The following is a 13171-nucleotide window of genomic DNA, read 5'->3' as shown; positions in this document are numbered from 1 at the left end:
TTGTCTCACCTAAGTGGGGAAAACTGAGAAGCACTTGTGAAGGTCACAGGTCAGGGACACAGTCTCACTAAAAGGTTGAGACCTAATCATAGGACTGTAGAATGCTTCCTTTCCCCCGACACCTTACCACCATATCAGTAGGGCTTCTGTATGATAATGGGATTACAGCTAAAAAACTGCAAGCTTCAGAACCTATTTAAGGAATCGTCTCTAAGGAAACCCAGAGACAATGGGGAGATAAAAACAAGGATACTGGGGGAAATTTTAGCCTCTGACACCACAGCTATAATAAACAGTAAACATTTCCTAGCTCCTAACCAGACAACCATAAAACTTCATATTATTGGCCTTAGTTTTTCTTTTCTTTTTTTTTTTTACCTGATCTATCATGTTTGGCTTTCAACAAAAAATTATAAGGCATGTTAAAAGGCAAAAAACAGCAGTCTGAAGAGAGAAACCAAGCATAAGAACCACAGTGAGATATAACAGTGATTTTGGAATCATCAGGTTGGGAATTTAAAATAACTGATTAATATGCAGTGGGCTCCAGTGGAAAAAGGGGACAACAGACAACATGCAAGAACAAAAAGGTAATGTAAGCAGAGAGATGAAAACTCGAAGAAGCAGTCAAAAAGAAATGGTAGGGATAAAAACCAGTGTAACAAAAACAGAGAATAACTTTGATAGGTTCATCAATAGATTGCACATGGCTGAGGAAAGAATCATTGAGTATGAAGATGTGTCAGTAGAAAGTTCCCAAACTGAAAACCAAAGAGATAAAATTAAAAAACAACATATATCCAAGAACTATGGGACAATTATAAAAGGTGCGACATATGCATAATGGGAATACCAGAAGAAGAAAGAGGCGGGAACAGGAGAAATACTTGAAGGTAATAATGGCTGAGACTCTTGCAAGATTGATGATAGACAGCAAATCATAGATACAGGAAGCTCAGAGAACACCAAGTAGGATAAATACCCAAAAATCTAAACCTAGACCTGTCATATTCAAACTACAGAAAATTAAGGACAAAGAAAATCTTGAAAGAAGCCAGAGAAATAAAACACCTACTTAAGGATGAGTTACATCAGACTTCTCTTTTTACCATGCAAGCAAGAAGGGAGTGGAGTGAAATACTTAAAGTGTTGAAAGAAAAAAAAAAAAAAAACCCACTAACCTAGAATTCTGTATGCAGCAAATTACCCTTCAATAGTAAAGGAGAAATTCTTTCTCAGACAAAAAAACTGAGGGGATTTGTTTCCAGTAGACCAACCTTGTAAGAAATGTTAAAAGAAATTCTTCAGAGAGAAGGAAAATTATATAGTTAAGAAACTCATATCTGCATAAAGAGTGTTCGAGATGAAATGAAGGTAAAATCTTTTTTTTCATTCATAATCTTATAGATAGCAGTTCAAAATAATAGCGACAGTGTATCAGGTGGTTGTAGCTTATGGGTATGTGAAATAAATAACAGCAGTGTTATAAGGGATGGGAGGGAGGAATTGGAAATACTCTGTTATAAGGTACCAGCACTACCCATGAAGTGGTATAGTGTTATTTGAAAGTGGACTTAGATTAGTTGTAAATGTATATTGGAAACACTAGGGCAACCACTAACAAGATTTTAAAAAGCATAATTGATACATTAAGAGAGGAGAGAAAATGGAATCATGTAAAATGCTCAATTAAAACTAGAGAAGGCAGAAAAAGAATGGAAGACCAAAGAAAAAGAAAAGCAACAGGGACAGTGAAGAAGAAATAGTTAGATATATGCTGTTAGTTGGCTGTCAAGTTGGCTCTGACTCATGGCAACCTTATGTATAACAGAACAAAATATTGTCCAGACCTGTACCATCTTCATGATTGTTGGTATGTTCAAGTCCGTTTTTGTGGCTATTGTCTCAGTCTTATTCAGCATTTCCCTTTTTTTTGGTGACCCCCTGCTTTACCAGTTTTGATGTCCTTTTGTAACAATTGACCTTTCCTAATGATGTGTCCAAAGTAAACGAGTCAAAGCCTTGCCATTCTTGCTTCTAAGGAGCGTTCTGTTAGAAATACGGTACATCTCAATTCATCTGTGTCATTATTCACTTTAAATGGAAGTGATCTAAATACACTAATTAAAAGAGACTGAGTGGATAAAAAAAGAAAACCCAACTATATATTTTCTGCAAGAAACCCACTTTAAATATAAAGACACAGATAGAGTAGAAACCCTGGGTGGCATAGTGGTTAAGAGCTGTCACTGCTAACCAAAAGGTTGGCAGTTCAGATCTACCAGGCACTCCTTGGAAACCCTATGGGGCAGTTTTACTCTGTCCTATAGGGTCGCTATGAGTCGGAATTGACTTGATGGTAACGGGTTTGAGAGTGTAAAAACAAAAGAATGGAGAAAAATATACCATGCTAACACTAATCAAAAGAAAGCTGGAGAAGCTGTATTAAATTCAGACAAAGCAGACTACAGAGCAAGGAAAATTATCGGGGATAAAGAGGAGTACAACGATGTTAAAGGGGTCAGTTCTTCAAAAGGACATAACAATCCTTAATGTGTATGTGCTTAACAACAGAGTACAACAAAATAGATGGGACAAAAACTGATAGAAATGTAAGGAGAAATAGATAAATCCCCTTTTATAGTTGAAGACTTCAGTACCCCCTTTTCAGTAATTTATTGATCGAGCAGGCAGAAAATAAAGTTATGTTGAACTGAACAGCACCATCAGTCAACTGGATCTAATTGACATTTATAGAATAATTCATCCAGTGACAGCAGAATTATACATTCTTCTCAAGCTCACGTGGAAGATTCATCAAGATAGACCATATTCTGGGCTATAAAACATACCTAAACAAATTTAAAAGGATATAGATCACATGAAGTTTGCTCTCAGACCACAGTGGAGTTAAACTAGAAGTCACTGACAGAAAGACAGCTAGGAAGTCCCCAGGTAGTTGGAGATTAAACAACACATTCCTGAATAACACATGGGTCAAAAAAGAAGTCTCCAGATAAATTAAAAAATATTTTGAACAAAACAAAAATGAAAATACAACTTAACAAAATTTGTGGGATGCAATGAAAACAGTGCTTAGAGGGAAATTTATAACATTGAATATGTATATGAGAAAAGAAGAAAGATCTAAAATAAAAAATATAAGCTTCCACCTTAGGAAAAAAAAAAAAAAAGAGCAAATTAAATTCAAAGTAATCATAAGAAAAGATGTAAAAGCCAGAGCAGAAATCAGTGAAATTAGAAACAGGAAGTTAGTAGAGAGAATTAATGAAACCAAAAGCTTATTCTTTGAATCATAATAATAACATTGATAAACCTCTAGCCATGCTAGCCCAGAAAAAAAGAAAACACACATTACTAATATCAGAAATGAAATACGGGCTATCACTTCTGATCTCATGGGCATTAAAAGGATAATAAATATTACGAACATTTCTGTGCCCACAAATTTGATAAGTTAGATGAAATGAACCAATTTCTTGAAAGATATAATCCACCAAAACTCATACAGGGAGAAGTAGATAATCCGAATAGGTCTATATCTATTAAAGTAATTAAATCAATAATTAATAAACTTCTAACCAAAGGATTTGTATCTAAAATATATAAATAACTTTCAAAACTCAATAATATGGAAATAACCCAGTAAAAAGTGTGGGCAAAAGATTTGAGCTGAGCCTTTATTAAAGAAGACGTGCAGATGCCAGATACGTGAAAAGATGCTCCACGTTATTAGTTACTAGGAAAATGCAAATTAAGATCTTAGTAAGATATTTCTTATTGGAATGGCTAGAATTAAAAAGACTGACCATAGCAAGTGTCAAGGATATGGAGGAGCTGCGAGTTTAATTTACTATTTGTGAGAATGTAAAATAGTACATCGACTTGGGACAACATTTTGGCAGTTATTTAAAAAGTTAAATGATACAGCTAATATATGATCATGCCATTCCAGTCTTATGTATTTATCTAAGAGAATTGAAAGCATATACATATAAAAAGAATTGTATGAGAATGTTCATAGTGTTAGTTTTAATAGCCAAACAATAGAAACAACCCGAAGTTTCATCAGTGAGTGAATGGACATACAAATTGTGGTATGTTCATACCACAGCATATAAAGGAATAAACCACTTTTACATACAACATGGATGAATCTCAAAACAGTTACCTTGAGTGAAAGAAGTCAGACAAAAACAAGTATACTCTATATGATTCCATTTATATAAGATACTAGAAAATGCAAACTAATCTGAAATCACAGAAAGGAGGTCAGTGGTTGCGTAGGTGTAGGAGAGGCTGGGATGTGGGGTAATAGCGGATGAAAAAGCAGATCAAACAGAAAGCTCAACCAAAATTCATCTTTCACATACTCAAAAAGGTAAATGTACTTATACTTTTCAGTTCAAAGACAATTATCAATTTTTGATTTGTAAATAATTTGTTGTGTACCTTTAACTGCTGTTTTTAGGCACTGAAGCCATAGAAATCTAAAAAGAAAACACCATAATCTGTGGATGTAAGGAGTTCACAGGCTTTGAGGGCAGGCACATAAGCAGATGGTTGAGAAAGTGTGTGGTAAGTGTGGTAGTAGATTGTTTTTAGAACATGTTATGACAGTAGGTTGGGAGGTACCTAACAGTTTGTTTAGTGAGCCAGGGAAGGCTTGAAAGAGAAGGCGATTACTTGATCTGGCTCTTAAAAATTGTTAGCCGGGTAAGGTAGTGAGAATGGATCTTTTAAAGAAGACGAACCAGCATGTGCAGAGTCACTGAAGCAAGAAATAACAGATTATATGTTGAGGGAACAACTAGTAGTTTAGCATAACTGTAGCTTGAGGTGGAAAAGGGGAGAATGAAATACATGATTTTAGTCAGGCGAAAGTCAGATCTTGAAAGAATATGTATACTATGCTAGAGTGTGGGATTTTATTTTGCGGTGATGGAACTTAAGGACATGTATTTTTGTAAGATCACTCACCCTAGCATTAGTATGAAAGAAGCTTTAGAAGGGCCTAGATTGGGAGGACCAGATAGTCTTTAATAGTAATCCAGCCAAGCAATAGTGAGTATTTGATCTAATGTGGTAGCTAGTGAGAATGCAGTTGAGGTTAGATCTTGAAGATAAATTTAGGACATAAAATTATGGAGGCAGAGGCCTAGGATGCCTAGAATGATCTTAAGGTGTCTGACATAAGATGTTATTGTAGATTGTGGTGCCATTTACTTAGAAGAAATACAAAAAATATATTTCAAAATATACTGAGTTTTAAAATAACTATGGAACATTTTAAGGCGAGATACCCAGAAATTTGGTGAATATGAGGGTCTGGAACTTGTATCAGGAGCCGGAGATGCAGATTTGACAATCTTTAGCATATTGAAATCATCAGTATGGGAGATCACTAAGGGAGAATTATAGAGGGAGGAGAGAATATCAAGGAACACAAACATTTAAAGGGCTGCTAGAGACAGAGAAGCCAATAGACTGATAAAGAGTGACCAGAAAAATAGGCACTGAGAGAGATGTCACAGCAGCTAAAAGAAGGAAGAGTTTTAAGAGGCTAGTGTCTGATAACATAGGTAAAAATAATGTAAGAAAATAAAAATGTCTAATTTGGCAAATAGGAGGTTATCGATAATCTTGGTATGAGCAGTTTCCTTTTAGATCCAAAAGACATAGTTATGAGTGAAAGGAGGTAAGGAAACAGAGAAAAGTAGTATAGACAGCTTTCGGGAAACCCCGTTGTGAAAGAAAGGAAGATTGATAGTGGCTACAGGAGCACACAGGGCCTTTTTTTTTTTAAATATGATGGCTTGGGAGTCATCACAGTTTATACCTTTAATTCTCTATTAGCTTTAGTAATCATTTGATTGATTTTTATCTCTTGACTATAAGCTTCATGAAGGGAGAGAATATTTGCATTCTTTTTTACCATTGTAATTCCATTGCCTGGCATAATGCCGGTGGCTCAGTGTATATAGTTACTCCATAAATATTTGTTGACTAATAATTTAAATGGAATTCAAAGGAGCACAAGCTTTGGAGATAGACCCAGATTTAATTGTAAGTTCCATCCTGTGATCTTGGGAAAATATTTAACATCTTTAAGCTTCAGTTGTCTTATCTATGAAGTGGATTTATGTAGTGAAATGTAGTGAAAGGAAACCCTGGTGGCGTAGTGGTTAAGTGCTATGGCAGCTACCCAAGAGGTTGGCAGTTCAAATCTGTCAGGTGCTCCTCGGAAACTCTATGGGGCGGTTCTACTCTGTCCTGTAGGGTTGCTATGAGTCAGAATTGACTCGACAGCTGTGGGTTTGGTTTTTTTTAAATATGTAGTGAAGGGTATTATAATAGTTAAATGACATAATGTCTGTAAAGCCCCTAGCACAATGCCTGTAGTAGGTACTCAACAAATGATAATTGTTGTTGTTGGTTTTATTGGAGAGATAGAGAGCACTTACTTGATGAAAACACAGACCAATAGATTGGGCAGTGTTTAAAATAGGGAGGATTTGATTACCTGAGGAGGTGAAGACGTATGAAATTCAGAGCATAGGTGATACTATCAATCCTAAATTAAAGAGAGCATTTCATTATGTTGTAAAGGAAAGGAATTAAGGAAGTCTTCATTGAATGTTTGACATTTAAGTTACACCTTGAAGGATTAGAGTTTCTCCAGATGGAGATACAAGAAGAAGGGTCAAGGACCTTTTAGGCAGAGAACTAAATGAGTAAAGTCGTGGAGGTTCAGTAGCACATACAGTATTTGAAGATTGGTAACTAAGTGTGGGTTTCTACCAAAATGTTGGTGAGGTAGAGAGAATGGTTAGCGGAGAGTCTGTTTTTGACAGATTGAGACCAAATTTATTTTCTGTGTTAAGAAATGGTACATTACCTTACTAGGGCCATTGAAGGTTTTTAAGTAGGGCAATAACTCATAGCAGTAAGGAGAATGGAATAAAGGTAAAAAGACTGGAAACAAGACCATATTAGGAGGCATTTGACTCTTGGACAGACTTTTCTAGCCTAATTGTTGCTGGAATTTGCCTCACCAGTAAAAGGTACCATCCTCATTCCACTAGTTGCTTAGGATAAACACCTTGAGGTTATCTTCGATTTATCTCTCTCAGGCCATTAGCAAATCCTATAGACTTTACCTTCAAAATACCGTGTATTCCAAATTCAGTCATTTGTCACACAACTCCACTTTTTCTGCCTTAGTCTTACCACCATCTCTCACCTGGGCTCTCCCCCGCACCCCCGCCCCCAACCTCTTCTCCAGTTAGCAACCAGTATGGCTCTTCCGGAAACCCTGGTGGCATAGTAAAGAGCTGTGGCTGCTAACCAAAAGGTCAGCAGTTTGAATCCACCAGGCACTCCTTGGAAACCCTATGGGGCAGTTCTGCTCTGTCCTACAGGGTCGCTATGAGTCGACATCAACTCGACGGCGACGGGGAATGGATTGCTCTTCTAAATATGTTTTATCATACTGTTTCCTGGTCGTAGCCTTCAGTGGCATCTCAACTTAGAATAAAATTTTTAAGTCCCTACCAAGTCCCATAGGTTCATACATGATTTGGCTTCCAATTCTTCAGCGTCATCATCCTCCATAGCCTCCTGATCTTTACACCTTTCTCCCTCAACTCCAGCCACATTGATCTCTTAAAAAAAACATGAGGCGCTTCCCTGCCTCAGAGTCCTTGCAGTTACTGTCCTCTCTGTCTGGAATGCTCTTCCCCTAGAGAGACTTCAGTGTCTCGCTCTTTCATTTAGGTGTCTGCTTAAGTGTTACGTATTTGTAGTGGCCTTCAGTATCTACTATATTCTCAATAACACCCCCCGTTCATCACTCTATAACTCCTTACCCTGTTTTGTTTTTCTTCAGAGCACTACCTGACATATATTTATTTATTTGTCTCTTGATTATTTCCTCTAATAATCATGTAAGTTACATGAGGGCAGAGACTTCATTGATCATGTCTATGTCAGAGAAGAGTAGTGAGAATATCAATGAAAACAGTATCCTAAAGGAAGGATAGGCTTATTAGTAGCACAGAAGAGTGTTTCTTGATTGTCTGTTATGTTCTTATTTCCATGACAACCTAACAATGTAATTCAGAATACCTTGTGGTACTTCCATGTATATAAAAGTAATTTTGTTGCGTGATAATCCTGTATCATTTTTTAAGTATGTTGCTTTTAATCTCCTGGGTGAATCCTAAAATATAGTCCTGAAAACTTAGATGCTAATCTAAAACCTAGGTTATAATCACGAATTGCAGAAATACTCACAGAAATTTATAAAAATGAAGTGTTAACCTCCCATTTTTGATAATTCTATGTCTTAGGTAAGCTTTACTTATGCTAAGTCTGAATATGGTAAAAATAGGTGTAATTAGTAATAGACCAAAGTCATTGTTTAACTTTATTTGGGAGAGGACCAGGTACTTTTGATTATTATATCTGATGATATGTCTTAATGTCTTAAGAAGGAAGAGATTGATTTCCTCTTGACTGAAAAGTGGTAGTAGAAAGTGCCTGTTCTGTAACACTAAATGAAAACTGTATGGTCTCAATGTTGTTAAAACAAATGAAATAAATTGTGGGGTGTAAGATTATGGGTAATTCTCTTCTTCGTATGTTCCTGTATTTTATGTGAATTTTGCAATTAGCATATTTTTTAATAATCAGAAAAATAAACTAAATTTAAAAAGTATGTTGTACATGTATAATATGGTCCCCCTTTAGCTCCCTGGTTTAAAGTGGTTTTGAAAAACTTTTAGCAAAATTCACTTTTTTTTTTTTTTTAAACATTTTGCCTGATGTTAGGTTAATAATAGAAATCAGTTGTAAATGTTTGGCAGTGTATCACATTTGGTGGTGGAGCCTAGGCTGTTTTCCTCTGACCCTTTAACCTGATAATTTTATATGTCTATGATCAGAGAAAATTTGAGACCTTCTACGTCTAAGACAATCTGTCTTTGTTGTAACAAAATCATCAGCTAAATGTTACATCATCTTGGCTTTGATGTAACATTTCAGAATTTATGAAGACAGTGCACTAGAACAAATTTTATTTTTAAAAAATATTTAATAGCAGCCTTCCCCCATAGCACCTCTGGTTGTTCCTTCAGTCCTGCTTCATAGGTAGGGACCTCGGTCTTTTTTGTTCACTTCTGGATCCTAGGTGTCTTTTATCTTGCACATAGAAGGTACTCTGTGAATATTTGTTGAGTTAATATATTTCTGTCCAGCTCTCCTAAATATAGAGACATTAAAATAGAAATCTCTTTTCATTGTTACTGTTGTTAAATATTATGCTAATAGGAAAAACAGGAAGAAAATGAGCTTCGTTCTCTGCCACCTCCTTCCCCTGCCCACTTGGCTGCTTTAAGTGTTGCAGTTATTGAATTAGCAAAAGAACAAGGAATAACAGATGATGAACTCAGAGTTCGGCAGGAAATTGTGGAGGAAATGTCGAAGGTTATAACAACATGTTTACCAGGTACAAATACATTTTTAAACCATAAATTCTTCTTCCTGCTTACTCTTGAACTTAGGGCAAGTTTCTTAAGGCTTTTCTTTCTATCTTTTCTCCATCTTAAAAGTAGGTGGATTTAATTGTTTAATATACTACGTGATGAAAATGTTTTGGGGAAATATTTCAAAAAGGAAAATTCAGAATTTTGGCATACCATAATTTTGATAATAAGCAAATGTTATTATAGAATAATTTCTTAGTGGTCAAATATTTTGTGTTTTTCAGTATCGGTGATTTCTAAATGGACTTACTAGTTATGTTATTTTAAGTGTAATTATTCCAACCAATCACTGAATAAAATTCCTATTGCCTGATTTTGGGAAAAAATAATTTACTTTAAGTAGTGACTATGGAGGTAAACCCTGGTGGCGTAGTAATTAAGAGCTACGGCTGCTAACCAAAAGGTCGGCAGTTTGAATCTACTAGGCACTCCCTGGAAACCCTATGGAGCAGTTCTACTCTGTCCTATATGGTCAGTATGAGTCGGAATTGACTCCAGAGCAGTGGGTTTGGTTTTTTTTGGTTTATGGAGGTAGAATTTCTGTCTTTACAGAAAACTTATATTTTGGTGCAAGGGGGATTCAGTCCTGGTTTATTTTAGACGTTTACATAGAGACTGTCTAGCCCCCATCATTTTTTGTATCGATACAAGATTTAAGTAAATATGTCTTAAATATGACTTTTATTTCTTAGCACTGAAGGGATTTTAGACAGTTGATATAGTTTCATATAGATCCATTGTAAGAGTTATAAGAAAGAAGGTAAAGTTGAAATTTTAAAAATGGAAAAAATAATTCTATTTAATATTTTTGTTACGTGGTTTTCTACATAAAATACATTGAATACTAATTTAAATTACATATAAAATAATTACTATTTGAGAGTAGAAGTGAATATTTTATGATTTTAATGACTTGGATGACTTTCAGACATTTTGTGAGCTTGAAAAAGGTAGACTTTTGTGTATATAGCTGAGTGTGAACTTAAAATTTTTAAAACATTAAATCTCTTACCTGATCTGTCTCAGTCACATGTTTCAACTTGCCCTCTGGTGAGATCCTTTTAAAATTTTTCCGTGTTTTTGAAATAACACACTCGATAGTCTGTGAAAGATTTCACTGATGTGTTATTAGTCCTGTTTATTTTGTTCCATAAACTCTTGCATGCCATAGAGTTTTTTTTTAGTTTTAGGTTTGCATTATCAAATGGCTCGGCTTCATCTTGTAGTTTTAAAAAGCATTGGCATTGAATGTCTGATTGCTTCCATACCCAAAGTACTATCTCTTATGTCTAAAAATAAATGTAGTTTGTGATGGTGGCTACAGCTAGGTTAGTGTATTTTTTACTGTTGTACATTGAATACTAAACATACTCTCAGTTATCCTTAAATGAACTGTTACTAAAATTTTGTTCAAACACTAAACTTTTATGAGTAATTTCTTTTTCCCTTCCCTATTCCTGTGCTCCGTAACTGAGAAATATTTTTATTATTTTATAGATCAGTCAGAAAGGGCATCATTCTTCTATAACCATTGTATTAGAAATGGAAGACATAGAATCATAGCATATGCAGTTTTCCTACCACTGTTTTTTAAGAGTCTAATTTTTGTATGCTATTTTATGCTTTGATGTTTTTTATTTTTTCCAGAATGCTCACTTAGGTTATATGGCTCGTCACTGACCAAGTTTGCTCTGAAAAGTAGTGATGTTAATATAGATATAAAATTTCCTCCCAAGGTAAGTGATTAGAAAAGAACCTTTTTGTGTGGTTCTTAACTAGTACTTAGTATGTTTTATTGATTCTAAATAAAACCAAACCAAACACATTGCCATCGAGTTGATTCTGACTCATAGCAACCCTGTAGACAGAGTAGAACTGCCTCATAGGGTTTGCAGGGAGCAGCTGGTGGGTTGGAACTGGTGACCTTCTGGTAAGTAGCTGAACTCTTAACCACTGTGCCACCAGAGTGCCAAAGAAGGAATTAAAAAAACAAAACAAAACCCAAACCCATTGTCATCAAGTCGATTCCAACTCATAGCAACCCTATGAGGTAGAGTGTAACTGCCCTATAGCATTTCCAAGAAGTGGCTGGTGGATTTGAACTGCCAACGTTTTGGTTAGCAGCCGAGCTCTCAACCACTGTGCCACCAGGGCTCCAGAAAAGGGAGGGAACTATAAAACTACAACAAAATGGTGTTTTTGGAAACTACTAGTAGGCTTCACAAGAGCCTTGGTGGTGCAACAGTTAAGAGCTCGGTTGCTACTGGAAGGATTGGCAGTTTGAACCCACCCAGCAGCTCCTTGGGAGAAAGGCCTGGCGATGTACTTCTGTAAAGATGCGCCAAGAAAACCCTATGGGGCAGTGCTTTTGTGTCACATGAGGTCGCTATGAGTGGAATCAACTTGATGGCACTCAGCAACAATAGGTTTCAGACATACATGGGGAGAAGAAATAAGTGATAGAGGAGGAAAAAAAACCAGGAATCAGAAGAGGAAAAAAGAAAAAAAGAAAAAGTGCTTATATTTGAGCCTGTTGAACAGCTATTGCTATGGGAAACAGTATAGAAAGTAGAAAGAACTTTGGAATTAAACTCCTTTGGATTCAAATCCTCACTTCATTGAGCAAGTTACCTCAGCTGTTTGAGCCTCAGTTTCCTGATTTCCAAAACAGAAATAATAACTTTTATATTAAATAAGATGCTATTTCTCAGGTGTATTAGTATAGTATAGTATAGTATCTGGTATATGATAGGAACTTTTAGTAATTAGCAGCTAATATCATTAGTTGTTGTCGTTGTTAGGTACTATTGAGGCAGTTCTGACTCAAAGCAACCCTATGTATAGCAGAAAAAAACATTGCCCGGTCTTGGGCCTTCCTCACAATTGTTGTGCTTGAGCCCATTATTGCAGCCACTGTGTCAGTCCATCTCGTTGAGGGCCTTCCTCTCTCTTGCTGACCCTGTGCTTCACCAAGCGTGATGTCCTTCTCCAGGGACTGATCCCTCCTGACAGCATGTCCAAAGTATGTGAGACAAAGCCTCGCCATGCTTGCTTCTGATGAGCATTCTGGCTGTACTTATTTCAAGATAGATTTGTTCGTTTTTTTGACAGTCCATGATATATTCAGTATTCTTCGCCAGGACCACAGTTCAAAGGCATCAATTCTTCTTCTCTCTTCCTTATTCATTAACCTAGCTTTCATGTGCATTTGAGGCGACTGAAAATACCATGGCTTGGGTCAGGTGCACCTTAGTCTTCAAGGTGATATCTTTGCTTTTCAACACTTTAAAAAGGCCTTTTGCATCACATTTGTGCAATGCAGTGTGTCTTGATTTCTTGACTGCTGCTTCCATGGGTGTTGACTGTGGATACAAGTAAAATGAAATCCTTGACAGCTTCAATTTTTTTCCCCATTTATTGTGCTTATTTGCCCAGTTGTGAGGATTTTTGTTTTCTTTTTGTTGAGGTATGATATGTACTGAAGGCTGTAGTCTTTGATCTTCATCAGTAAGTGCTTCAAGTCCTGTTCACTTTCAGCAGGCAAGGTTGTGTCATCTGCATAACACAGGTTGTTAATTCAGCCTTCCTCCAATCCTGATGTTCCA

At 36.1% G+C, this 13171-nt stretch overlaps 1 protein-coding gene across 11 annotated transcripts in view; it reads left to right on the top strand.

Annotated features, from left to right (window-relative positions):
- TUT4 (terminal uridylyl transferase 4) overlaps nt 1-13171 on the top strand; it is a 162708-nt gene that overhangs the window by 70330 nt on the left and 79207 nt on the right. For all 11 annotated transcript variants that reach the window (XM_049879254.1, XM_049879244.1, XM_049879250.1 and 8 more), the window contains 2 exons: nt 9352-9529; nt 11214-11302. In XM_049879254.1, the coding sequence (XP_049735211.1) occupies nt 9352-9529; nt 11214-11302 (267 nt within the window). The remainder of the gene's footprint in view (nt 1-9351; nt 9530-11213; nt 11303-13171) is intronic.

This window comes from Elephas maximus, chromosome 3, assembly GCF_024166365.1.
Source record: "Elephas maximus indicus isolate mEleMax1 chromosome 3, mEleMax1 primary haplotype, whole genome shotgun sequence".
NCBI classification, from domain to species: Eukaryota; Metazoa; Chordata; class Mammalia; order Proboscidea; family Elephantidae; genus Elephas; species Elephas maximus.
This window is presented reverse-complemented; position numbering and strand designations above follow the sequence as displayed.